Source organism: Cyrtonyx montezumae, unplaced genomic scaffold, assembly GCF_038088225.1.
Source record: "Cyrtonyx montezumae isolate F1298 unplaced genomic scaffold, pur_monq_1.0 scaffold_37, whole genome shotgun sequence".
Classification (NCBI taxonomy): Eukaryota; Metazoa; Chordata; class Aves; order Galliformes; family Odontophoridae; genus Cyrtonyx; species Cyrtonyx montezumae.
This window is the reverse complement of record NW_027072042.1, coordinates 1,260,858-1,288,013: the sequence shown is the minus strand read 5'-3', so window position 1 is coordinate 1,288,013 and position 27,156 is coordinate 1,260,858. Positions and strand designations below refer to the sequence as shown.

Here is a 27,156-nt window from a genome sequence, read left to right as displayed (position 1 = left end):
GCAAATGTTGTTAAAGATGGAAGGAAGCCTACGTGTGGTGCTGCTGAAGTGCTGAAGAGCTCTTGTCTCGCGAGGGGTTCTGGCTGTTTGAAATTTAGCATGACTTAAATCGTGCTGTCACACATCCAGTGGCTTTGGTACTCAGTTTGCTTATCTCTGTCAGTAGCAAGGAAGGTGAAAAATGTCATTTAAAGCTTTCACTCTGAAAGCTGAACTGAACTCTTCTTTCCATGTCTAAGGAAGGAAAACTGATACGTATTGAAAATGTTTAACAAATCCTTTGGAACTCCCTTTGGAGGAAATACTGGCTTTGGAACGACATCGACTTTTGGACAAAGTAAGTGATAACATCTACATCTGTAGTCTTGATTTCTCTGCTGCTTGCTGTGGGCTTTTTTCATGGCAGTGCAGCTTGAGAACCACACAGAGGTGGAGTTTCTCTGTGTGCTCCTGTAGGCCATCCAGCTCTTGTGCTTGGCTGTGATGAGGAGCAGAGCTGTGTTAGCAGAGGATCAGTGTTCCTTTCACACACAGCTGACAAAGCTTCCATTTGTACAAGGAGAGGAAACGTGGGTGCTTTGCTGAAGGTATCTTTGCCTGGGCTGGGAGGAACTTTCAGTTGGGGCTGGAATATGGGAAGGGGAAAGCACGTAATGTGAGTGTTCTGCAGAGGTGCAGTTGTGAATACCACAGTGAGGTTCCTGAGCAGTACAGCAGAGCATACCTCGGTGTGTACGCTCTGCTTGTTAGGAGGGAAGCACAGCATTCCTCTCATCCCCTCCCAGACTGAGGTGGGTGAGGAGCAGCTTCCAGGTGGTGGAGGCCTTGCAGCTGGATGTGGGACTGAGCATCCTCGCCAGCTGTGCATGGTTCTGCTTTGCATCTTGCAGGCGTTGGGGTGTAGCTGGGCACGCACAGGCTCCTGTTAGGAAGTGAGAAAGGCAGTGGCAGTGTTTAGCCCCTAGTGCACGTGTTCAGGATATGCTGTTGTCTCATCTGTGGTGCTTTTTTTCCAGATGCTGGCTTCGGTACGACCAGTGGAGGAGCGTTTGGCACATCCGCCTTCGGGGCGAACAGCAGTACTGGAGGCCTCTTTGGGAACACCCAGGCAAAGCCAGGTACTGCAGTGCCACAGCTGTGGGCAGAAATCTGTCCTGAAAGAAGCTACCACAAACTCACACCCTGCACTCAAACGGTCACAAATAACTCATAGCTCGTTTCTGTCTCCAGGAGGGCTGTTCAGCTCCAACGCGTTTAATCAGCCAGCCACCTCCTCCACGAGCACTGGCTTTGGGTTTGGGACATCCACTGGGACGTCCAACAGTTTGTTTGGTACCACCAGCACTGGGGGAGGTCTCTTCTCATCCCAAAACAATGCCTTCGCACAGAATAAGCCTGCTGGCTTCGGAAGTGAGTACAGCCCTGGCATCTCCTGAGTACTGCTTATTTAGCTTGACTTAAGAGCACAAGGTTGGGCGTGTGCATTGTTGTCAGAAGGATGAAATTGGCTGCTGAGGTTACTCTGGTGTTTCCTGGGAGGGATCTGCACTGCGATAGCAGACTGCAGCTTTCCAGCACGGCTCTATCTATTTTCTTCCCTTTGCAGTTTGTTTCATTTCCAAACTGTTTTCCAATTCAGACGGAGGATTTGGCTTTAAGTTTGAAGTCAGCGTTTGTTTTAGTGCTGATCTCTCTGATCCTGTTTTCCTCCTTTTTTTCCTTTAAGACTTTGGCACAAGTACCAGCAGTGGAGGTCTCTTTGGAACCACTAATACCACCTCCAATCCTTTTGGGAATACATCTGGGTCTCTCTTTGGCCCAACCAGTTTTACTGCTACCCCGACGGGCACCACCATTAAGTTCAATGTGAGTTCTGTTTCACCTCTTCACTGTAGGAAAAGTGAAGCACTGTCTTAGATCACTGAGCTTGAAAAAGCATTTAATGCACGAGTATGCAGTGTTCAAAATTGCTCGAAAGTATGGTTAGTCAGAGTGCTGCAGTGGAAATGGAGTGTGTAATTAACTCCAAAGAGCAAGACTTCCTTTTTGTTCTAACGAAACACCCCGGAGTAAGTCCCTGTCCAGCTCCTGTGCAGCTGCACTACGTGCTGAGCCTTCCTGGGCAGGCAGGATGGGTGCCACAAAGCTTGAGGTGATCACAGCTGAGTGTATTTTGGAATGGGGGTCAAAATAAATGCCCGTGGCATTGGAAATGTAAAGTGAAATTTGGACTGTGATTCCCTGGGTGTTTTTTGGATAAGTTCCCTTTAAGGGGGGGGGGGGGGGGGGGGGGTTATGGCAGTTAAAAATGGAGGACGGCCTGGAGAAAGAGCTGTTGGAAATGGGGTAACTGATACCTGCCAGAAGAGACTTCTTTCTCCCCAATGTGTGCTCAGTTTAGGAGTGAAGGGAGCTGGGGATTAACTGGTCTAATAATAGAGCTGGGCTTTGCTTGTTGTTTCTGGTTGAAGACACAGCTGTGGTGGTCGGCCTGGGCAGTGTTAGAGGGGCACTGTGTACTCCTTCCCAGCACAGTGAGATGGAAACAGAGCTGAAAAACGTCAGGGGCAGCTGATCCCTGAGTGCATTTGTACCCTGAGCTCAAGTAAACTGCTTTACAAAGTGAAACTGCAACCTGATGACGCTGTGTTGTTCTGAGTGTTAGTGGGGTAAATTCCTCTAATGATTGCCACTGAGCACACTTCCTTACTGCTGTAGGATAACAGGCATGTGCTGCTTCAGTTCCTGCACTGAATTTAGGTTTTAACAGTATCTGCTCAGAAACAGCTGAACCTGTGGGTGAGAACCTCTCTGCATTTTGAATCTGATGGCTTAACCTCTTCTCTTACAGCCACCAACTGGGACGGATAGCATGGTCAAATCCGGAGTCAGCACTACCATCAATACTAAGCACCAATGCATTACTGCTATGAAGGAGTATGAAAGCAAGTCTCTTGAGGTCAGTCAGTGTTCAAATGTGTTTATTTGGTATGCTGTTCATTAGTACTGTTCTAGCAGTGCTCTGATAAATATCGTGTGTGCCTGCTAAAATTCTGTGGCTGTGTGTCAGGAGGGATCCTGCTGGGAGCTGGCTTGGTAAGATAATGGCAGAGGCTGAGACACAACTCAGTTCTTAACCACAAACTGATGCTCCCAGGGATTTAGCCATGAAGCCCTTCTGTCGTGCTTCACTTAGTTGATACTTGAAAACTGTTTCACTCTGAAAAAGCCCTTAGAAATGAAATTGAAGCCCAAGCATGGGCTGCAGTGATGTGTCTAAGCTCAGGTCTTGTTAACGCAGTTCTTTTACTAAGAAAGTGGAGCTGCTCCCAGCTTTTCTTACCTTCCTCCTGGAGCAGGCTGCAAGCTGTGTAAGCATACTGACAGTGTGGTTTTAACCTTATTTTGTGTAAGGATAACCTGTGAAGAGAAGTGTGTTTTCCTTGACTAGGAATTGCGTTTAGAGGACTACATGGCGAATAGGAAGGGACCCTCAAATCCTGTGGGTGCAGGAGCAACTACAGGTTTGTTTGGGACTTCTACTGCTACTTCAAGTACAGCCACGGGACTTTTCGGCTCTTCTACCACTAACACAGGCTTCTCCTATGGACAGAATAAAACTGCTTTTGGAACTAGTGAGTAACGCTAAGTAAATCCTGAATGTGTGAGTGTAAATCTTATTGTCGGGTGAAGAGGTCAGCTTCTTGCTGGAAGCTTAAATGTAAGCAGGTGTGTTTGCACTCGTGGAGTTAGACTGTAAGCACATCAAAACCCTGTGCTTGCTGGGAGCAGAAGCAATTATCTGCTGCTTCTCAGGTTGGAAGGTGTCCGTCCTTGATGGCAGGCACTGCTGGCTTTATCTCTGGGCTTGCTGTGGGAGCCTGCAGGAGGCTGTGCAGCCTGCCTGGTGAGGCAGTCCTCCTGGGCTTTGTATGTTCCCATTGCTATCAGCTCTGAAGAAGACTGCAGAGATAGCAATGAGAGCCCTCTTACAGAGTGCTGTTAGCAGTGTAGAGAATGCTGCCTGCCTCCATCCAGCTGGTTCTTTTCACCTACAGGTGGCACAGCTTTCCATGTCCTGTGAGTAATAAGTGGACTGTACAAAAACTGGTGTCTTTTTGGTCAGATCTGTCTACCAGATTAAATTTGCTGGTAATTGTGGGTGTTAAATTCACACTGACTTCAGGGCAAGGAACACACAACAAAGAACACACCTGCTTCCATCTGAGTGGAGATGCTGTGCTGTGTTGACCTTGTGTGTTTCACTTCTCCATTGAGCTGAGGTGTCTCTTTTTCATTGTTTGAATGTACTGAGTGTGGGTTTGGATAAATACTCGAGGGTTTCATGAAACCAACTTCTTTTTGTTGCAGGTACAACTGGCTTTGGGACAGGAACAACAGGAGGCCTCTTCGGTCAGCAGACTCAAACTACAAGTCTGTTTAACAAACCATTTGGTCAGGCCACAACAACGCAGAACACAGGCTTTCCCTTTGGGAATACCAGCACACTAGGACAGCCAAACACGAGCACAATGGTGAGTTTGATTGCTTAAACCCTAAATATGTTGTGCTAGGCCTTTTCCAGCAGTGCAGGAGAGGCTGTGCTACAGTGATCCTGGTCTGCCTCGGGTTATAACACAGCTTCCTTAGAGCTCAAATGCAGAGCACTGAGCAGTGCTGTGGAGGAGCTTCCTACCAGTCAAAACTTCACTTATGGTACAAGCTTACAGCTTTACTATAAAAGCCTGCAGCTTTTTGCATGTAGCTTTCTCTGTTCTCCTGAAGATGTCTGCTCTCACCAACTCAGGTGTTTCCAATCATATTCATGCAGGTGATAAAACTCCATTCATTGTTACGGATTGTTAATGTTCTGTGGAAATTTATTAACCATTCTATGCCTTCTGGTGGCTGATGAGCATGATTTTTGTGCTCATCTGATAGAGAGACACTACATGGCTGTAACTTAGAAGCACAGAGTCACTCAGGTTGGAAAAGACCTCAAAGATCATCCAGTCCAACCACGACCCAACCATACTGCCCTCACTCTAACAGCCCTCTGCTAAACCGTGGCCCTGAGCACCACATCCAAATGGATTTAAACACACCCAGGGATGGTGACTGCACCACCTCCCTGCAGAGCCCATCCCAGTGCTGAACGACCCTTTCTGTACAGAAGTGGTTCCTTACATCCAACCTAAACTTACCCTGGTGCAACTTAAGGCCATCTCCCCTCGTCCTGTCACTGTCACCAGTGAGCAGAGCCCAACCCCGCTCTCACTGTGAGCACCTTTCAGACACTGGAAGAGAGCAGTGAGGTCTCCCCTCACCTCCTCTTCCCCACACCACACAGCCCCAGTTCCTTCAGTCTCTCCTCGTAGGGCACACTCTCCAAGCCCTTCACAGCCTCGTTGCCCTTCTTTGGAGCTGCTCCAGCACCTCCATGTCCTTTCTGTACTGAGGTGCCCAACGCTGAGCACAGCACTTGAGGTGAGGCCTCAGCAGTGCCGAGCACATCTTGTTGCACAGCCAGATGCTTTGGCTGCAGATGTGCTCTGTTTCTTCTTGGTATGCCGTGGCATCAGTCAGAAACCCCTTGGGATGGTTATTTCACAGTGATGAGGAGATGAAATGCTTTTCATCTGTTTTTTTTCCCCCCATCAGAAGGGAGAATAGCGTGTTATCAACATCATAACCCCCCTGTTGTCCTTGGGCACTGATGATGGGAGAATGACTTCAGAAAGCTCTGTGGCATTGCCTTAACACAGTTCCTTTTTGCAGGGGCTCTTCGGGGCCACACAGCCCTCACAGCCTGGAGGTCTGTTTGGGACAGCAGCCAGCACAAATGCTGGCACTGCGTTCGGGACGGGCACGGGACTTTTCGGACAGGCTAACACAGGATTTGGCGTTGGCAGTTCGGTATGTCTATGTTTGAGGGAGTAAAGCTACCTCAGATGGCATCTGGAGCCCTCTTACTGCGTGCTGACCTCACCCCAAGTAGTGTCGTCCAAGTTAAGAAGCTTGGGGTGCAAAAATAGTGTGGTTTCTTCTAAATGGGAACTAATCAGTGGAGCTGGTGATGCTGGGTGATGCCAGGCACACTGAACTGCTTCTGTGTGCAGTTGGGGATGCCTCAGCACTCTGCCAGAAGCACAGACCTTTACGTTTTGAGGTCCCCTTGCTGAAAGTGGACTTGATTCTCCATAGCCAGTTATGTGGCTTTTAATGTGTCCTCTGTGGAAGTGGGTGGAGGAGTGACAGACTTGTTTCCAGAGGGTGGTGGCTGTGTGCTGGTGTGTGTGGCTTGCACGTATCAGCACTGCTGGGAGCTGGGGCTGTGTGCTTGGGGTTGTGCTTGGCTTCAGCTCTGTTTCCTTGCCTGCAGTGAAACCCTCAGGCACTTCAGGTTTCCAAACTCATGTTTTCTTCCTTCCAGACCCTGTTTGGTAGCAAGCCTGCTGGATTTGGAACCACCACGACCAGTACCTCGTTTGGTACAACCACTGGCGGCGGGCTCTTTGGTAACAAACCAACCCTGACTTTAGGAACCAATACAAACACTTCCAATTTTGGTACATATAAAAAAAAGTGGGATTCAATCACTTAAAACTATACTGCATATACCACACACCTGGCTGCTGAGTGTCGCATGCTGAGTGCTTGGGTGGTAGAGTCCTCAGGTAAGCCATCTTCTGATGGGTGCTGCTGCAGAGGAGAGTCCTGGATCCTGTTTTGCACCTTTCCTCTGTACTGCTTCCTGACTTATGACCTAGGTAGTTAAGTAGAAGTGCCACTTTTCCAATCAGTGCTTAGGAAGGTGTAATCTGTAGTTAAGAGCTGTTGAAAGCCAGTAACTTGATGCATCTGCAGCCTGTTACACACCTGTGGTTGTGTCCTCAAGGACGTAGGGTAAAAATGGTGACATCTGTGGTTTGATGGCAGGTCTAGGAAATATTTATATGTATGTGACATGAGAAACAGCTTCACTGGTGGCTGCTGTGTTTCACACTGTAATCTGTAGCTCTGAGGGCCGGGCTCCTGAGTTAATGTTGGTCACTGATGTTGTGTTTGGTGTTCGGTGTGTGATCAGGCACAAGTGCTCAAGTAAGTGTCAGTTTTCCTTTGTCTCCTGATGCTGAGAGCAGCTAAATTGTAGTACTGAAAGGGAGCAGGGCTGTTTTTAGGATGTTGGAGATTCTGGCATCTTTTTTTTTATTATTATTCTTTTTGTCTACAAGAACAGATGGAAAAAATGATTATTCTGCCATATCAGCCCTCCAGAAGCAGGGAGGAAGTTGCCAAGCTCTTAGGCTGCTGGGCAGCACCGTAGCAGGCTCAGCTCTGTGGTGGTGGCTTGGGGATTGCTTGGAGTTTGCATCCAAGTCCTTGGTTGTACTGCCTGCTGAGAGCTGGACAGCCACATTTGTTAGGGAACTGGATGCTGTGTAGTAGAGATCTTTAGCAGTTGCAGTGTTTGTGTTAATTTCCCTGTGTTATTTACAGTAATACAGTGTACAGGGAAAGTGGAGTTTGGGTGTCAGTTTGTGGCTGTTTTCTAGCTTAATTCTGTCCTTACACTAATTAATAGTCACGGAATTAACCATGGTTTTGCAGCCTTCAGTTTAAATCTAACCTGTCTGGTGCTGGCTTTGGGTTACATGTAGGGATGTGTTTTTGAGCTGTGTGCTCTTCTGAATGGGAGCTATTGCTTGCTTTGCCAGTAAGAATCACAAGTGTGTGTGTGGTATAGACAGTATAGAGCGGGTCTGTGCCTTGCAGGCAGTTAAAGTTACATGTGCTTTATCCTGTTGCCTGTTACAGCATCATCGTGTCCTTTCTGACTTTGTAAAATACTGAATTTCATAACAAAAAGCTTAAGAAAGCAGGGCAGTGAGCTCCTGTACTAATGTTTGTAGTTGTACATCTGAAGCTCGTGTGTTTTTTACCACTCCAGTCCCTCCTTGCTGCCTGTTGAACGTGCATTTCTGGGAGCGGTGTGCTCAGTTTGACCTTAGCTGTGGCAGAGCTGTCTTTGAGTGCCTGATGCTTGTTGGTGTTTGAAGTTTCGTTGCTGATAGCTTTAGACTGATGAGCTGCTGTTTGTGTCCTTGAAGGTTTTGGTGCCAACAATGCTGGAAATAGCTTGTTTGGAAATAAGCCTGCAACGGGGACCCTGGGAACTGGACTTGGGACAGGGTTTGGAACAGGTAAGCAATGTTCTGCTCTGTTTTGTGTCAGCTTAAGCACAGCCCTCCATCCTCATCATAAAGTCTTTGTGTCACTGTGAGCTCTGGTAGTACAGCAGTGGCTGTAGAAGCTTTGGCTTGAAGTCATGATCCTCCCAGATCAGAACTGAGCACGGCTCATGGCTCAGTAGCATGCCTTGAAGTCTGTGCTGGTCTGGCTGTGTGACTCTGGAGTGCCTGTATCATTCGTGGACGTGTTCAGTCCTTCTAGCAATGTGATGATGGATTCTTTATGAAGTTTTTCAAAGCGTTACAGTAAGTTTTTTCTCCTGCTGTAGCTCTTGGGGCAGGACAGACTTCTTTGTTTGGAAACACCCAGCCCAAACTCGGTGGGACGCTGGGAACAGGGGCGTTTGGAGCACCAGGATTCAATACATCGACTGCTACTCTAGGCTTTGGTGCCCCTCAGCCTGCTGTTGGTGAGTGTATGTGAGCCTGAGTTCCTCCCTGCTTTCAGACACGTCTGTGCATGGAAACACGGCCTCCTCAAGTACTGCCATTCCCTCTTGTCTTTATCACTAATTACAAGAGTGAAGAGGCTGACCCCCTCCTCACTACAACCTCCCTTCAGGAGTTACAGAGAGCAGTAAGGTCTCCCCTGAGCCTCCTCTTCACACTGAACAATCCCAGCTCCCTCAGCCATTCCTCATAGCCCTGTGCTGCAGACCCCTCACAGCTCAGTCGTCCTTCTCTGGACACACTCCAGGGCCTCCAATGCCTTCCTTGCAGTGAAAAGGAGTGGGAGGAGCAGTTGTCTTTTTCTGTCTACCTTGACGCTGTTAATAAATGTGGCTGCTAAAAACTGTTCTCACAGCCCTGACAGATCCGAACGCGGCGGCGGCCCAGCAGGCAATCCTCCAGCAGCACCTCAACAGTCTGACTTACTCACCCTTTGGAGATTCTCCGCTTTTCAGAAACCCCATGTCAGACCCAAAGAAGAAAGAAGAGGTGAGTGTACGGAGCTCAGTTTTCTGGGAGAGGTTTGAAACGAGTTCAGTATATGCACTGTACTCTGTGTTCACTCGAGCGTGCAGTGAGCAGCGTGGTGACTTGCTGTCCGTGTGCTCGTACTGATGCAGGGTTGGCTTCCTTTTTTTCTCAGTGCTATCCAGGACAGACTGCTCGTGCTGGGGCTTTTCTTGCTTCTGATACATCACTGCTTTGAGTTTAGAGTTCCTGCTGTGAGCTGTGTGTGTGACAGGCTGTGCTTGGCCTGTTGTTAGTGTTTTGCTCCAGCTTTGCTTGCGGTGATCTCGCTGGTTGGTTTAAAAAACCAACAAAATGCACTTCTCAGACTTCTGAGGGTTAAGGGATGTTGTAAGTGGCTGCTGTCCTTCCTGTTCTGGAGGGTGAGCGTTCCTGCTTAGTTGGTAGATCCCATTACCCTGAAAGGGCTAAGAAGGAGTATCCATAGGATGCACGGCATGGGAACTGCAATTCTCCTTCTCTTGCAGAGGCTCAAACCCACGAACCCCGCGGCTCAGAAGGCCCTGACAACGCCCACCCACTACAAACTGACCCCACGTCCAGCCACCAGGGTGCGCCCCAAGGCGCTGCAGTCCGTTGGCTCCGCCAGATCTCAGCTCTTCGATGGCCTCGATGACGACGAGCCCGCCCTGACCAACGGCACCTTCGTGCCCAAGTGAGTTCTCCTTCTCACACGTGGGAGGGAGGAGATGTGTGGAGAACTGGAGCTTTGGTTCTGGTCCGATGAAGTCCCCAGTTCCCTCGCTTCTCGTGTCCTCAAATAGGAATAGCACTAGCAGGGTTTGTTACACTTGGGAGATTGATATTTTCTATAGAGGGGATAAAAACGGTCGTCGTAAACTGTTAACTGCAATTAAGCCCTAAAGTGAGGTGATAATTGGAGTGAAGCTTTGATGCAGTCAGAAATTATACAGGGGAAGTTTGTACAGCGTGTAGCTCCATGCAGCTGAAATAGGGGAGCCATTAGGTTTGCTTATGCTGTCAGCTAGAAGGAAGGTTGGTGATTTCATGGCCTGATGCTGGTTCCCAGTCAGATTCACAGCTGTTTCTGTTGGAGTGGAGTAGTAATGCTGTGGATGTGTCCTAACGTGGCTTTTGGTTTCAGTCTTCAGGAGCACTGGTGGCAGTCAAACTGAAAGGGGCTGCGGACAGTTTTTAATCAAACAGAAATACTTTGGGGACAGATGAGTCAGTCAGTGAAAGACCCTCGAAGCTCAAACTTAAAATAGAAAAAGCAGTTTTTGAACTTGAAGCTTTCAGTGTCTTTATATTTACTCACAAGCCAAAGCCTGGAGTGAGGTTCCAGAAGAGGCTTCTCCAGTGCCTTTGTGATTCTGTGTATCCTGATGTGGGAGCAGGTCTTACACAGCTGTTCCCAACCCCTGGAGAACTCAAAGCAAAAAATGTTTGTGTGTGGTAAACGTAGCCCTCTTAGCTCTTTTTTTTTTTCCTCCTTTCTTAGGAAGAACATCAAGAGGTTGGTTTTGAAGAACCTCAGTTGCAGCAGTGTGTTCTCACCTGTCAGTCGTGAGCACAGTGACCTGGCGTCCCCATCCGAGTATCCAGAGAACGGTGACAGGTATGGCAGTGGGTCGTGTGTGTGCCTAAACTTGAAAGGAGTGCAGACTGGTTCTTCCTGTCTCTAAATTATTGCTAAAGAAGTAGGTAGTTATTTGTAGGGATGTCATAATAGCTGTCTGTGGGGATCAGGTTGGCCTTCGAGGAGGCTGACCTGCCCTCAGGCTGCCTGTGTGGTTACATGGAGCTTACTGCACCTGGAATCAGGAGTTCAGAGGGATGACTTTAGTGGGTGATGTCTCCCAGGAGCATTTGTCAGCTGTGTTGCCAGCAGGCAGCTCTGAAGCTGTTGTTTTAGGATGACTGCAACAGTAACGTCTTTATTGTTTGATCTGATCACGGTGTCTGCGAGACTTGATCGATCCACACTTGTGTATTTGGGGCAGAGAAGTCTGTACAGGTATGATTCCTTGGAAGCACTGAATCCTTGGGGTTGGAAGTGACCTTTGGAGCTGTATCTGTTGAGCAGAGTCAGTGCTGAATTCAGTCTGGGTTGATGGAGGCTTTATCCAGTGTGGATCTCCGTGGATGGTGATTCCACAGCCTCTCAGCATCCCGGTCCCAATGCTTGGCTGTCCTCATTCCTTTCCTTCTTTTAGTTTGACCAACTCACCTTCCTGCTGTGCCCATCTGTGGAGATCCCAGCTGTTGTCTGTTGCTGCTGTTACGTTTTCTCCAGGCTGAGCAGCCCGTTTTCCTCAGCCTCCCCTGTGGGGCACATGCCCCTGAGGGCATTATGCTCTGCCTGCATTGAATACGTCACTATCTTTTTTGCATTGGGAGGCCCAGATGAGATGCGGAATGCCAGGGTGCTTTTTGTACAAGGGGACACCAGAGTTCTGATGGTGACACGGGCCTGCTAGAGCTCAGTAATGCACTTCTCTGTTCACTTCTGTAGGTTCTTCGTGTCGGTGCCCCCCGATGAAAACCACAGGCAGGATGGTGAACGCGAGGAGGAGGATCACCACGAAGTGACCAAGTTTTACACCAACCCCATTGCCAAGCCCATCCCACAGAGCCCTGAGAGCAGCACAGTGCACAAGCACCAGAACAACGTGGACGACACCATCGTGGCTCTGAACCCACGGGCAGCGCTGCGCAACGGCCTCGAGGGCAGCAGCGAGGATGCCTCGTTCCGTGATGATTCCCTTCAGGATGAACGTGAGGTGGAGGCTGAGATGGTGCACCACGTGCACCCTGCAGGTGAGGTTGTGGGCTGTGTCGGATCCTCAGCTCCTTGTTTCCCTCCCTTCTGTCTTCTCCAGGGTACAGATCGTGGGTTTCGCTCTCGCGTCTCGCACGTGATTTCTTTTTGATGAGTTACTGAGCAGATGCACTCTATGACCCAGCTTAGTGTGTGTAGTGAGATGTATGGAGGGGAGAAGGAAGAAGCCAGGAAGCCCCAGTCAGTAATTCTACTGTAGCAGGCTGTTGTCTGCAATCCAGGCAAAAGAATTGGGAGTGTTAAACCCATGTGGTGTTGTGGTTCACACCAACGTTGCAAAGAGCACTTGAGAAGTTTCCAGTGCAGGAGTGGGCCATGTGGGTATGCCTCTCCATGGATCTGTGTTACCTCTGTTCAGTGCTTTCAGTTCTGGTTCAGCATGGAAGTAAAGCTGGAAAATGCAGGGGAGGCTGAGGGACCTCAGGGCACTTCCACTTGACTGAGACATCCCAGCTGCACAGGGGGAGGGTTGTGTTGGCTTTGTAAACTTGTGAGTGGCCTGGAGAAGCCTGCATATCTGCTGCTGACCTGATAAAGCTGGGCTGTAAGGCAGGAAGAGCCTGCTGTGGCAGCTGGCTCAGGCTTGCTCTGCAGGATGTGGAAGTGAGGCATTTCTCTGCTGCTGTTGCACTGATTCTCAGTTTGTTTGGAACCGTCCTCCCGTTTCTTCCCGAGCCTGGACAGCTGGGACACGAGCAGCTGAAGCTGATGCTTTTGCCATCAGCAGTTCTGTGTTCTTCTCATTGTAGGCATTGTTCTAAGAAGAGCTGGCTATTACACCATCCCATCCATGGAGGAGCTGGCTAGGTTTACCAATGACAGGAATGAATGTATCGTGACAGACTTCACCATTGGCCGTAAAGGTAAGCACCTGAGGGTTTTCTCCTTACTTAATTGAAGAGCTGACAGTGAAGTTGATGACATCTTCAGTATTTTTATGCTGGGTGGTGAGCTGGGGACAGCAGAAGTACAGCAGGGACTGAAGCTGCCAGTCAGGAGGTGTTATCCAAGGGCAAACCTTGATGCTTGGCATCTTTGTTGTGCTTTCCAGGCTACGGATCAATTTTCTTTGAAGGAGAAGTCAATCTGACTAACCTAAACCTGGATGACATCGTACATATCCGCAGAAAGGAAGTGATTGTGTACCCAGACGATGACATAAAACCGCCCATCGGCGAAGGCCTCAACAGGTAACAACACCGAGTGGCTGCTGAGTATCTGCAGGCTTCTTAACCAGGAGTTTGGTTATGAGCGTGTTAATGAAGGGGAGCAGAGCTCAGCTGCTGTGTGTGCTTCAGTAGCTGTGCAGGAAAAAGCTCGTTGCCTCTTACACTCTTGTCTGTCTCTAACAGGCGAGCTGAGGTTACGTTAGATGGAGTTTGGCCTACTGATAAGACTACTCGTAGCTTGATAAAAAGCCCAAAACGACTTGCAGAGATGAACTATGAGGGCAGGCTGGAGTCTGTGTCGAGGAAGCAGGGTGCTCGGTTCATGGAGTACCGCCCTGAGACCGGATCTTGGGTGTTCAAGGTAAGGTTTGTCCTCCCTGTGACTCGAGCTTCAGGCGTAGTCTGAAGTTACAAGCTTCTGAGAGCTGAATTCAGCCTGTGCTAAACTCTCCCTGCAGCATAAACTGTCCTCACTGAGCTGGCCAAAACTTCTCTGTGTGGCTGAAGCAGAAACAGTTCCCTTTGTAGTGGGGATTGAGTGCTGGCAGTGGCACTCGGGTTGAGGAGTCTCCTCCAGAGAGCACTGCAGAAGCTGCTTGGGCACGGTGCTGGGCACCCTGCTTCCAGGGTCTGACCTGTTTGTTCTTTGCCTTACACAGGTGGCACACTTCTCCAAGTATGGCTTGCAAGACTCGGATGAGGAAGAGGAAGAGCATCCTTTAAAAGTGGATGCCAAGAAGTTAAAAACCACACCAGTGCCACCTCCAGGGCATCCGCCACTTCAGCAAATGGCCTTAAATGGCAAGCCAGCACCTCCAGCTCAGGTAGAAGGAGCACAGAGGCAAAAAGGGAATTGAAAAAATGAATTTTGAAGATTTATCTGGTGCCTGGGGAGGGGTTGTTGGAGTGAGAAGTAGCTTGGAAACCAAAGAGCAGAACAGTATACAGACTCTGATAAACTCGGGAGCTCTTTGGACCTTTCAATGAGTGTTCGCTTGGTTTTTTTTCGTTGATACTTGGCACTTCTACTGAGGATGCAGGGGGCAGAGAGGGTGTTCAGCCCTTGTTTCTTGGTCTAGGCTGAACTTGGTGTATTTGCCACCTATGAAAGAAAAGCTAAGTCTTGTAAATATTGATTCCACTCTCATTATAATGCCTAGAATGACACTGTGCATTGATCTGACTCGGCTGTCACTTAGTAAGCGAGACTGTATGCTTTATAGTCTAAGAATGTGCCCTGTTTTTATTAAAGTACTTTCTGAGGCTGACCACACTGTATGTTTGAGCATGCTGCAGTTGGATGTGATGGCACATGGAGCTTTGCAGTACATCCTCAGTTGGTGCTGAGCTGAGGGCAGTGTTTGCTCCCGTTACTCATCACCTCTAGGTTCTCGTGGCCTGGCTGTGGGGCAGGAAGCCCCCTTCAGCAGTTAGGGGTGGGACAGCTGAGCAGCAGTGTCTCCAGGAGCTGGGCAGGACTTGCTGGGAGGCTCTCATGGCTCTGCCAAAGCCAGCTTTGTTTTCCCTTCAGTTATCTGTGACTGACCACAGTGAAAGGAGATCTCTGAGCTTGCAGCTTGCTGAGGCACAGATCCTGTGCCAAGGGGCGTGTGGCTGGTGCTCCTGAGCACAGGAGTTTTATTTCTGGGTCTCTGAAGTCAAAACACGGGAGCAGCTTCAGAGGCAGCAGTGTCAAATAGGGTGAACACTCATCTTCTGGGCGATCTCTTTGTTGAGCAGTGGCTTTGGGGACTGGAGCAGATGTGAGAAATTTAGCTACAGATTGACACGGAATGGGCTAGGAAAACACAGGTGATGAATCATTGGCTGAGAGGTTGGTGTAGAGACAGACACTTGGGGTTTTTGACCATGGGGCAGTTTACTCGGCTCCTGGCCTGTTATCTGTTGATGGGACACACCTATCCCAAAGGGGGAAACGAATCCTAGCACAGGAGCTAGCTGGACTCATTGAGAGAGCTTGAAACTAGCTGTGACGGGGGAAGGGGATAAAACAGGGCTCACCAGTAAAGAGCCTAAGGAGGCTGTGCTGGAGGAAGGGGTGAGGCAGATGTCTCAGCTGAAGTGCATCTACACCAACGCACGCAGCATGGGCAATAAACAAGAAGAGCTTGAAGCCATTGTGAGGCAGGCTAACTATGACCTTGTGGCTATTACAGAAACACGGTGGGACCCCTCCCACAACTGGAGGACTGGGATTGATGGCTGCAAGCTCTTCAGAAGGGACAGACAGGGAAGAAAGGGTGGTGGCATAGCTCTCTGTATCAAAGAGTGTTTTGATGTTGAAGAGCTTGAGGTTGGAAATGACAAAGTAGAGTGTCTATGGATAAGGATCAGGGGGATGGTCTGTAGGGGTGACATCGTGGTGGGGGTCTGTTATAGACCACCTAGTCAGGATGAAGAAATAGACGAGGTGTTCTATAAACAACTTGTAGATGTTGCACGATGGCCAGCACTCGTTCTCATGGGGGACTTCAACTTCCCTGACATATGCTGGAAATACAATACTGCGCAGAGGAAGCAGTCCTTGAGATTTCTGAATGTGTGGATGATTGCTTCCTGACACAGCTGGTGCAAGAGCCTACCAGGGGAGATGCCTTGCTTGACCTGCTCTTCACTAACAGGGAAGGACTAGTAGGAGATGTGAAGGTTGGAGATTGTCTCGGCCAGAGTGAGCATGAAATGGTGGAGTTTGCTATTCTGGGTGCCGTCAAGAGCGTGACTAGCAAAACTATTACCTTGGACTTCCAGAGGGCAGACTTTGAACTGTTCAGGACACTTGTTGCAAGGGTCCCTTGGGACTTGCTCCTGAAGGGTAAAGGGGTCCAGGAAGCCTGGATGCTCCTCAAGATGGAAATCTTCAAGGCACAGGAGCAGGCAGTCCCGGAGTCCCGTAGGTCGAGCTGGAGGGGAAGAAGACCAGTGTGGATGAACCGGGATCTTTTGTTGAGACTCCGAGAGAAAAAGAGAGTCTGTGTCCTCTGGAAGATGGGTCAGGCTCCTTGGGGTGACTACAGGGAACTGGCCAAGATCTGCAGGCAGAAAGAAATGCTAAAGCCCAGCTTGAAATTAGACTGGCTACTGCAGTAAAGGAGGGCAGACAATCCCTTTACAAATATATTAACAGTAAGAGAAAAACGAAGGAAAATTTCTCTCCTTTACTCGACGAGGCAGGGAATGTAACCACAGAGGATAAGGAAAAGGCTGAGGTTCTCAATGCCTTCTTCACATCTGTCTTTAATAGACAGGACAGTTATCCACATGGTACTTGCCCTGACCTGGAAGTCTGGGACGGGGTGCATAATGCACCCCCTGTGATTCAAGCAGAGACGGTCAGAGATCTTCTCCTCCATCTGAACTGCCACAAGTCCATGGGGCCAGATGGGATCCACCCAAGGGTGCTGAGGGAGCTGGCAGAGGTGATTGCCGAGCCACTTTCTGCCATCTATCAGCATTCCTGGTTATCTGGAGAGGTCCCACAAGATTGGAGGCTTGCCGATGTGACTCCCATCTACAAGAAAGGCCGTAAGGAAGACCCGGGGAACTACAGGCCTGTCAGCCTGACCTCGGTATCAGGGAAAGTTATGGAGCAGATGATCTTGAGGGAGATCACACGACACGTGCATGGCAACCAGGGGATCAGACCCAGCCAGCACGGGTTCACCAGGGGCAGGTCGTGCTTGTCCAACCTCATCTCCTTCTATGACTGGGTGACCAGGCAGGTAGATGAGGGAAAGGCTGTTGATGTAGTCTACCTGGACTTCAGCAAGGCCTTTGACACGGTCTCCCACAGTATTCTCCTGAGGAAACTGGCAGCCCGTGGTGTGGACAGGTTCACTCTTCTCTGGGTGGAGAACTGGCTGGAGGGCCGTGCCCAGAGGGTAGTGGTTAATGGAGTTAAGTCCAGCTGGCGTCCTGTTACGAGTGGTGTCCCCCAAGGGTCAGTTTTGGGGCCCATCTTGTTTAATATCTTTATTGATGACCTAGACGAGGGAATTGAGTGTAAGCTCAGTAAGTTTGCAGATGACACAAAGCTGGGAGGATGTGTCAAACTGCCTGAGGGTAGGGAGGCCCTTCAGAGGGATTTGGATAGGCTGAACAGCTGGGCTGAGCTCAATGGGATGAGGTTCAATAAGACCAAGTGCCGGGTCCTGCACTTTGGCCACAATAACCCCATGCAATGCTTTAGGCTTGGGGCAGAATGGCTTGAAGAATGTAGAGAGGAAAAGGAGCTGGGGGTGTTGGTTGATGCTCGGCTCAACATGAGCCGGCAGTGTGCCCAGGTGGCCAAGAAGGCCAACAGCATCCTGGCCTGTATTAGAAATAGTGCAGCCAGCAGGAGCAGGGAGGTGATCATCCCCCTGTACTCAGCTCTGGTACGGCCGCACCTCGAGTACTGTGTTCAGTTTTGGGCCCCTCACTGCAAGAAGGACATTGAGGCCCTGGAGCGTGTTCAGAGAAGGGCAACAAAACTGGTGAGGGGTCTGGAGCACAAGTCTTATGAGGAGCGGCTGAGGGAGCTGGGATTGTTCAGTCTGGAGAAGAGGAGGCTCAGAGGAGACCTTATTGCACTCTACCACTTCCTGAAGGGGGGTTGTGGTGAGGAGGGGGTGGGTCTCTTCTCCCTGATAAGTAATGACAGGACGAGAGGGAATGGCCACAAGTTGCGCCGGGGAAGATTTAGATTAGACCTGAGGAAGCATTTCTTTTCTGAAAGAGTGGTCAGGCACTGGGATGGCCTGCCTAGGGAGGTGGGTGAGGCACCATCCCTAGCGCTGTTCAAGAAGCGCTTAGATGAGGTGCTAAGGGATTGGATTTAGTAGTTGGGTAGGGATAGTGATAGGAGGATGGTTGGACTAGATGATCTTGTAGGTCCTTCCCAACCTTATGAACCTATGGCAGTTTGCCTCTCCCATCCAGTGGCACGTGTCCTGGTTTGCAATATCAAAATGCACGTGTACTCTGTGAGCCAGGATTGTGCAACCATGAAGGTTATTGTGCCTGCCTGTGGAACATGAACCCACATCGTACTGCATCACACTGGGCAGACAAAGCAGCTGTGACAGAGTTGCTCATCACCCACTGTGGGCAGTGCCAGCCAGTGCAGGACCATCCCCGTTTCTAAGCTGGCTATAAACTGTCCCAGGTTGAACTGTGGCCCAGGAAACTTCTTTGTGCCATAGTGTGGTGAGGGAGAAGGGGATGCCCGAGCTCTGCTTTCTTTCTGGTCCCATGGGAATGCAAAGCTGAAGACCTTCTTGCACTGAATGGCAGAAACTGGTAAAGCTTCAGGAGGACCCAACTAAACTGTGACTTCTCCTTCGCTGTAACTTGCGCTGTTATGTTACAGCTCTGAAGAAAATGGGAACAGGTTATATATTCCCCCTAAACTTAAATTGGAGCCTTGACACAAGCAAGGGAGTGCTCCCCTTCGTGTGCAGGTGATTGCTGAGTGTATCAGGAGCTCGTTCTGAGCGAGCTGTTGCAGTCTGTTGTCTGATGTGACCTGTGTCTGCAGAGCCCCGAGGTGGAGCAGCTGGGCAGGGTCGTGGAGCTGGACAGTGACATGGCAGATGTCACCCAGGAGCCTCCCCAGGAGCCTGCTATGGAGGACAGCATGGCAGAAGAGCAGGAGGCAGTGCCTGCTTCTGCTCACATCGCCTCGGCTCTGGGCATTAACCCCCACGTCCTCCAGGTGAGGCTCTCGTGCTTTTGGTGCTGGCACTGGCTGTTTCTCCCCACGTCTGTGTGCTCCTGCATTTGTGGGGGGGGAGGGAATCTTCAGAGATGCAGGAACACAGAGCATCGTTACAGCGATGATTCAGCTTCCAGAGTTCTCAAGTGGTGAAGTGGCACCAGTTTGGGACCCACCTTGATGGGACAGCTGGCTTTGGTGCTCTGTTGTTTGGGGGGTAGTTGGGATTTTTTGGTTTTGTGTGGTGGGATTTTGTTGTTGTTGTTGGTTGGGGTTTTTGGTTTCTTTTCTGCATGGAAAGATAATACCTTGAACGCTCATGGGCTTCTACCTACATGCTCTGCCCTAGGAAAATGCAGTTGTATTACTTAAGCTGAAATACTGGTACACAGAGCTAAGGTATGGGAAACCATGCTCATCATGGGACCTCATGACCATCCTAACCAGTGCTGTGGCAGTATAACTACCAGCTTGTAAAAGCTCTTCAATAACTGACGAGCTTGCTTTCATTTCTCCTGGGCTGTGGCATGATGTCCTTGCGGTGTTTTTAAACATTAAATTTATCTTTACTGGGAGAGGAGCCAATGAGATCAGATAGCTGCTGCTCACAGAGTGATTGCTGATGTCCAGATTTGACTTCTGCTCTTCTAGATTATGAAAGCTTCCTTGCTTGCTGATGAAGACGACCTGGATTTAATCCTGGATTATCACTCTGGGAAGCAACCTGCAAAAATGGACACTTCTCAGGAGATCTGTTCTCCAAGACTGCCTATTTCAAAATCACACGGACAGAAGAGATGCTCAGGTACTGAGTCTGTTTTTTGGGGGGTGAGACCACGTGTAGTACTGCCTGCTTTGGTTTGGGTGATGGGAGTTTCTCACGCTCGTAGCGATGTCACATCAAGGTGGATGTTTTCTGCCTGGTCAGGAGGGGCTGGAATACCTGATGGAAAGCAAACGCACAGTGCCCTGACTCTCTCCCCTCTTCCCTCCTTCCAGTCGGCGGGTTGCTGCAGTCCAAGTTTGCTGATGTCATTTGCCGAGCACCCAGCACTGCTCTGCATGACCTGAAGGAGCTGAGGGCTTCCCACGGCTCCCCCTCTCCCTCCTGCTGGTCGGTGACCTCACCCTTGGCATCTGCCTTCACCATCCCTCCGTCGCTCCCCGAGGTGCAGATGAGGACCGTGGGCGTCCGCAGGCAGCGGGGGCTGGTTGCCCTGGAGAGCTCCATCACCTACCACAAAGGGAAGCTGCTGATGGATATGGCACTGTTCATGGGGGGCTCGTTCCGTGTGGGCTGGGGGCCCAACTGGGTGCTCATCAACTGCGGGGATCGCTTGAGTGCGTGTGGAGAAGTGGAGGACCCTCAGTGTGAGGCTGTGGAGTATGGATTCCGACCCACCCCCGTGGCTCCGAAGCTGTGAGTGCTGTTTTCTTTCGGGGTGCTTCTGCTGTGCTCTTAATTGTGCATTCACAGAACGGCCTGGGTTGAAAAGGACTTCGTAGATTATTAGTTTCAACCCTCTGCCGTGGGCAGGGTCGCCTACCACCAGAGCAGGCTGCCCAGAGCCACAGCCAGCCTTGCCCTGAGCCCCTCCAGGGATGGGGCATCCACAGCCCCATAGAGAGCCCACAGTAACCCCATAGTGTCATAGAACCCATAGAGCCACATCCAGCCTTACCTTGAGTGCCTCCGGGGATGGGGCATCCACAGCCTCTGTCACACTGAACTCAGGGCAGGCTGTGCCATGAAGCTTCTCTATAGTAGGAGTTGATTCACAAGGAGAACTCAGAATATTGCTTACTTGTGGGTTTTTTTTGCTTTTACTGCAGTCTCCCAGAATCCCCCTTCAAGGTTCATGTGGAGAAGCTGAACTTGGAGCAAAGGAAGATGAGCAGAGACAAACAGCTGTATCTTATCCCTCTGGAGATAAAGCTGAAGCACAGCACTGTCCATCTGGACGAGCAGTGTCCTCTCCTGGCTCCCAATCCTGGAGTTTCTGCTATCCATGACTATGCTGACTGGGTTCGAACAGCCTCTGAGGATCCTGCTGTAATGGAGAGTGAGTAGAGAGTGCTTCTTTCTACGGTGGTGTCCATTTTTGGGTTGCATCGGAGCATTTGAGTGTGAATAAAGCAGAAACTGCCTGTACCTCTGCTTCCTTTGGGAGAGCACAGAGGCATCGGATGGCACCTGGGTGGGTGCAGGCTGTCCTGCAGGATTGCACTTAAACAATGTTAGGGGGCTTTTAAGAAGAGTCTCTCGGTTTTGCTGCCCCTGATGGCATAACTCTCTGTCCTGACAGCTGTTGTGAAGCACTGGTGCTTGACGTGGACTTTATGTGAAGCCATCTGGGGGAACCTGAAGGAGCTGGAGGCCAGCCTGGAGGAGCCCACTGAGTATGTCCTGGCCCTGGAGCGCAGGAGGGCTTTCTCTCGCTGGCTGTCAGAGACTGCTGCAGCACGGATCGACGAGGAGGTGTCCCTGACCCAGCACCACAGTCACGTTGAGGCTGTGTTCAGCTGCCTTACAGGGAGGAGGATTGGCGAGGCTTGCAGGCTGGCACAGCAAGCAGGTGTGAAACGCTTACATCTTTCTTTTTTCTAAGAGAGAAAGACCTATAGGATGGGATCCCCCATCCCATCCGACAGGTGTGAGCTGTAAGCGGACAGGCTGCACGGTTCAGAACCAGGCAGCAGCCGTCCCTCATCTGCCGCTGCTTTTTTCCCCCAACCTGCTGCTTTCTCTTCTTCCAGGCAACCACCGGCTCGCCCTGCTCCTGTCCCAGCTGGTGGGCAGCCAGCCCACGAGGGACCTGCTGACCATGCAGCTGGTGGACTGGCACAGGCTGCAGGCAGACTGCTTCATCCCCGAGGAGCGGCTGCGCATCTTCGCGCTGCTGGCGGGGAAGCCCGTACGTTCTGCTTTCTGCCCTTGCTCCCAGGGAGGGAGTACGGGTTGGGTTGGCCTTGGGGCTTTTGTGTTTGCTTTTCCTGTTGTGTGCTGCCTCCTTTTTGGCCCGTGCTTGCTGACTTCTGTGGTTGTGCAGGTGTGGCAGCTGTCTGAGAGGACCAACATCAACGTGTGCTCGCAGCTGGACTGGAAGCGCTGCGTGGCCGTCCACCTCTGGTACCTCCTTCCTCCCACTGCTCCTATTTCCCAAGCACTTGCCATGTACGAGGCAGCATTTCAGGTAGGTCACTGTGCCTGGCTGGGAGGTGTTACTGGTGCTGCCTGGAGCAGCTGAGTGTGGGTTCAGCTGATCAGCTGTCACGGCATCGGATTCCTTGCCTCCGTTGCCTTTGTGCAGCAGCTCGTGGCGATACGGATCTTCCTTTTCCCTCTGTGGAGTGGAAATAAATCACTGAGGCTGAGCCTCCTGGTAACAGCAGTCACTCTCCTGAGAAGCATAGGACCTCCTCTTGTGGTTGCTGTGACTTGTTTCAAGCACGTCTCCTCCCCATTTCCATTCTGGGACAGGTAGGGAGGTGGGCAGTGGCCACCAGCAGGAAGGCCCCTTGATGCTGGAGGCTGCTCAGCTCTCCTGCTGTGACGATTAACACTCAGCTGTCTGCTGGAGTGCTGGTTGCCAGTCCTGGACTGCAGGATCTTGTAGATCTGTGGCTCTGAACCACTGCTCTGCTACGTCCCCAGTTCCTGCAGGCAGAGCGTGGCTGTGTCTTATCCATCCTGTTGCTTCAAGCTGAAAACTATGGTGTTTGATCATGAAAACTGGAGGTGGCTTGACCCTGAAGACAGCCCTAGCACAGCTCTAGGTCTGCCTTCCTAATTAGGGGCCTAATGCTGCAGGAGGACATAGTGTGAGCTCTGTACATAGTACGCCAGTATGGCACGTGCTGGCTTTAAACTCACTGATGAAACCATTTGTTTAGACCACGTCAGAGTCTGACAAGTATGCGTGCTGCCCCCTGCCTCCCTACCTGGAGGACTCTGGCTGTGACACTGAGGACGAGGACAACGTAGGAAGACCCCTGAGGGATGTCTGCTTCCATCTGCTCAAGCTCTACAGTGACAGGTGAGTGGGGGGATGCTTCAGAAGTGCTTTAGAGAAGCCTTGGTACGGCAGCGACCTCGCAAATGAGATGTTTGTAATGGACTTCGGAGTGCTGAGAAATCTGCCTTGCCAGCAGGTGTCACAGTGGGTGGTGCCTCTGCAGGTGGTTAAACACGAGCTTGGGAACACATTTGTTGTCCCCCTTCTCTTTCGTCCTGCCCTCGCTGTCGGTGAAGGCACAGAGGAGCCTGCAGGGGGAGCACGGGGCACCCAAAGGGCTGCGGCAGCCTGGATGCAGACTGAAAGGGAGAGCAAAAACAGTTGCTCCCTTCTTTAAAAAGGCAGATAGGAAACCAGCCACGCAGCTCACAGCTCGCTTGCTGCCCTGCAGGCACTACGATCTGGACCAGCTCCTGGACCCCAGGAGCATAACCTCTGACCCCGTGGACTATCGCCTCAGCTGGCACCTGTGGGAGGTGCTCCGTGCCCTGAACTACAGCCACCTGTGCAGGCAGGGCCAGGGCGTGCTGAATGCCAGCTATGCTGCACAGCTGGAGAGCGAAGGCCTGTGGGAGTGGGCCGTGTTTGTGGTGCTGCACGAGCCCGATACCTGGTGAGTAAAAACCTTCGGGTTGCTTTTGGCCTCGAGGACGATGCGCTCTCTGTTCTGTGGACCAGAGTTGGCACAGCTCCTGTGCAGGAGCTGCAGGGCTGGGGGAGGTCACGCTGCTTGCAGAGCTGTGTGTCAGGGTTACGGAGCAGCAGGGGCAGATGTAGGAACCGAAGAAGGTGAGGTGGGCTCCTCCGGGGCTCGGGAGGAACATCATCAGTGCAGAGCACTCTGCTTTGGATCTGAGCGGTGGTGGGGAAGCTCCGTCGTTGTTGGCAGGCTGGCTCTGGCTGTTTGTTGCAGGTGCAATGAGTGCATCTTAGCAATCACTTCTCCACCGTGTAGCTGCAGTTAAGGTTTGTGTCTGCCTTCAGGGCCGTGTTGTTCAGCTGCAGTGCTGAAGGTGCAGCAGTGAGAAGTGAGGGGAAGCCCTTCACCCAGCAGCGCTGCCCGAGGCCGTGGGGGGGTGGGACCCCGAGCTGCAGTGGGAGTGGGGCTGGGGGGCTCAAGGATCGTGCTGAGGTGCAGTGTGATGAAGCAGCCCCCCTTCCTCTGCTCCCCCAGCACACGTGAGAGGGCGGTGCGTGAGCTGCTGGGCCGGCACTGTGCCCTGAGTGAGACCCCCGAGTCGTGGGCCAAGGAGACCTTCCTGACGCAGCAGCTCTGCGTCCCCGCTGAGTGGATTCACGAAGCAAAGGCCGTTCGAGCCCGGATGGAGGGAGACAGGCACAAGGAAGCCCTCTTCCTGTTCAAGGCCGGGCACTGGAACCAGTGTCACAAGCTGGTGGTGTGTCACCTCGCCTCGGGTGAGTCCGGAGCCGTTCCTCCCCTTCTGTCCTGGGAGCGGTGCCCACGAGCACCACAGAAGCACAGAGTCACTCAGGTTGGAAAAGACCTCAAAGATCATCCAGTCCAACCACGACCCAACCATACTGCCCTCACTCTAACAGCCCTCTGCTAAACCATGGCCCTGAGCACCACATCCAAATGGATTTAAACACACCCAGGGATGGTGACTGCACCACCTCCCTGCAGAGCCCATCCCAGTGCTGAACGACCCTTTCTGTACAGAAGTGGTTCCTTACATCCAACCTCAACTTACCCTGGTGCAACTTGAGGCCATCTCCCCTCGTCCTGTCACTGTCACCAGTGAGCAGAGCCCAACCCCGCTCTCACTGTGAGCACCTTTCAGATATAGAAGCCCCATTCAGTCTCTCCTCGCAGGGCACACTCTCCAAGCCCTTCACAGCCTCACTGCCCTCCTTTGGACCTTCTTTTGTCCTTTCTGTACTGAGGTGCCCAGCACTCGAGGTGAGGCCTCAGCAGCCCTGAGCACAGGGGCAGGATGACTTCCCAGTGCTGCTCAGCACCCCGTTCCTGAAATAGGATGGGGTCAGGAGCATTGGTGCTGGGAAGGGTTGGGGCTGCTCCTGGCAGGAGGGTGCTTTTGGGAGGGCTGGCTGTTAGGAATTAACGTTTGCTCCGTGGTGCGGTGCTTCTTCACCACAAATGTGTGACCAGAGTGTGTGCAGAAGTCTGAGCAGCACACACTGCAGTGCCTGGGGGGGGGGAAGAGCACTGACCCCATGGGGCTGTGGGGAGCAGAGCAGCCTTGTGCTCCCCCTGTGTGGGTCACAAACCAAGGGAACGCTGCCAGCCCCAGATGTGACAGTCTCATAAGGAACTTGTTTGCTAGCTGCTCGTGTTTGTTCTCCTTAGATGCCATTATTAATGAGAACTACAAGTACCTGAAGGAATTCCTGGAAGACCTCTCCCCCCCGGAGCGCAGTGCTCTCATCCAGGACTGGGAGCTGGCAGGGCTGGTCTACCTGGACTACATTCGTGTCATTGAGATGCTTGATAGGATCCAGCAGGTAACAGCAGCCTGGGATTGCTTTATTTCCTCGTGGCTGAGGCAGAACCTCATCCTTAGGGTGACCCTGTGCCGGCCCGTGCTGTGTTAGTGTATGTCCTGCGACCACGGGTGCCTCTGAGATGCAGAGCTGGAGGATGAGGTGTGCTCCGTGCCCTGGCAGCTCAGTGGAAGAGGAGCTGCATCTCAGTCCCGTTTAACTCCCTTCCCCAGTTCCCCTTTGGGTGCTGAGCTCAGGCTTTGAGGTGTGGGGGCCGTTCCTGCACGGGGCTCTGGGCGCCTTTCAGCTCACGTCTGCCTGCTCTTGCAGCTGGATTGTTCCATGTACGAGCTGGAGCGTCTGCACACCAAAGTGACATCACTGTGCAACAGGATCGAGCAGATCCAGTGCCACAACGCCAGGGACCGCCTGGCACAGTCAGGTACGGGGGCACGGGGTGGGGTGCAGGGCTGGCTGATGGGTGGGGGGCCCAGTGGTGTCCCGGGGTGGGGGTCCGTCCTGGGACTGGTGCTCTTCAGCATCGCTCCCAGTGGCACAGGCAGTGGGATCGGTGCAGCCTCAGCAGTTTGAGGCTGGCACACGGTAGAGGGGGGCAGGGATGGCATCCGGAGGGACCTGGGCGGGCTTGGAAAGTGGGCACACGGGGCCCGGTGAGGTTCCTCGGGGTGGGGGTGGTCCGTGACAGAGGTGGGGGTGCTCAGCCCTCACTCCCTCCTCCCTCTGCTGCTCTTCCCAGACATGGCCAAGCGCGTGGCCAACCTGCTGCGCGTGGTGCTCGGCCTGCAGCACAGCCCGGAGCTGCTGGCAGAGGGCAGCCCTGAGCTGCAGCGTGTGCCCCTACGCCTGCTGGCCCCGCACGTGGGCCGCCTGCCCATGCCTGAGGACTACGCCCTGGAGGAGCTGAGGGGCCTCACCCAGTCCTACCTGAGGGAGCTGACCGTGGTCACCCAGTGAGGGCCCACCCCGTGCTCGGCATTTCCTCGCCCTTGTCCTGGGCTCAGAGCTCCGCTGCAGCCGGGCGCTTTTAGCCGCGCGAGTAAAACAGTTGGGGTCCAGCCGGACCTCGCTGCTCGGCCCTCAGACACTGCAGCTCTTTGCTAGATTCAATTAAAAAATGCCTCTTTGTTGGAACCAGGTGAGACTGTGCCCGTGCAGGGGGCGAGGAGGGGCTCCGTCTCCTGGCAGCTCCGCTCCCGCGGCGGCGCAGAGGGCGAAGCAAAGCCCTGGGCCTGCTGGCTCTAGGCCTCCCCTGGGTGCCACAGTGACCCTCCAGCACCGGGAGGAGCACTGGGGGGGGGGGGGTGTTTGCTTTATGGGTTGGGGGGGGGGGGGGGGAAGGACGTGGGACAGCAGTGTGACCGGGGGAGGTGTCCTGACGTTGGAGCCCCGGGGGTTCCCCTCGTGCCCCGGGGAGCGGGCAGCTCTGCGTGTGCCTTAGGCCGTGCCCACCGCTGCACGGCTCCGGGAGCTCGGTGCTGCCGTGGGGGGAGCAGCTCTCTCAGCTCTGTGCAGTCTTTGTGTTGAGAAAGAAAACAAAACAAAACAAAAAAAAAAAAGACTTATTTTTTTTGGGGTGGGGGGGGATGAAAAAGAGAAAGGAGAACAGGGGCTCTGCGGCGCTGCTCCGCGAGGGTCCTCGGGGCTGAGGGGCGTGCGGAGGTTTTTATGGAGAGGTTATAAAGACGTGATTGCATTATTTTCCTGTCCTTTTGAAAACGAGAAATAAAGTGTTTATAGTACT

General features: G+C 52.0%; 1 protein-coding gene across 4 annotated transcripts; it reads left to right on the top strand.

The window, feature by feature from the left end:
- The first annotated feature begins 203 nt into the window (after nt 1–203).
- NUP98 (nucleoporin 98 and 96 precursor) lies at nt 204–26,380 on the top strand. Of its 4 annotated transcripts, none has more exons than XM_065745729.1 (32): nt 204–337; nt 1,017–1,118; nt 1,231–1,410; nt 1,727–1,866; nt 2,852–2,959; nt 3,452–3,635; nt 4,372–4,535; nt 5,779–5,916; nt 6,434–6,518; nt 8,112–8,204; nt 8,522–8,662; nt 9,058–9,191; nt 9,698–9,885; nt 10,693–10,809; nt 11,707–12,011; nt 12,783–12,896; nt 13,085–13,223; nt 13,386–13,563; nt 13,862–14,026; nt 18,739–18,915; nt 19,567–19,720; nt 19,915–20,335; nt 20,749–20,978; nt 21,222–21,491; nt 21,673–21,830; nt 21,966–22,109; nt 22,810–22,952; nt 23,323–23,544; nt 24,106–24,347; nt 25,261–25,415; nt 25,725–25,836; nt 26,152–26,380. In XM_065745729.1, the coding sequence occupies exons 1-32, from the start codon at nt 265–267 to the stop codon at nt 26,367–26,369; spliced, it is 5,394 nt and encodes a 1,797-aa protein (XP_065601801.1). In that variant the 5' UTR covers nt 204–264; the 3' UTR covers nt 26,370–26,380. The 4 variants fall into 4 exon arrangements, with proteins under 4 accessions (XP_065601801.1, XP_065601800.1, XP_065601802.1 ...); XM_065745728.1 differs by having other exon boundaries at nt 6,434–6,569; XM_065745730.1 differs by lacking the exons at nt 19,915–20,335; nt 20,749–20,978; nt 21,222–21,491; ... (6 more) ...; nt 25,725–25,836; nt 26,152–26,380 and adding an exon at nt 18,579–18,661 and having other exon boundaries at nt 6,434–6,569; nt 19,567–19,650.
- The last annotated feature ends 776 nt before the right edge of the window (nt 26,381–27,156 follow it).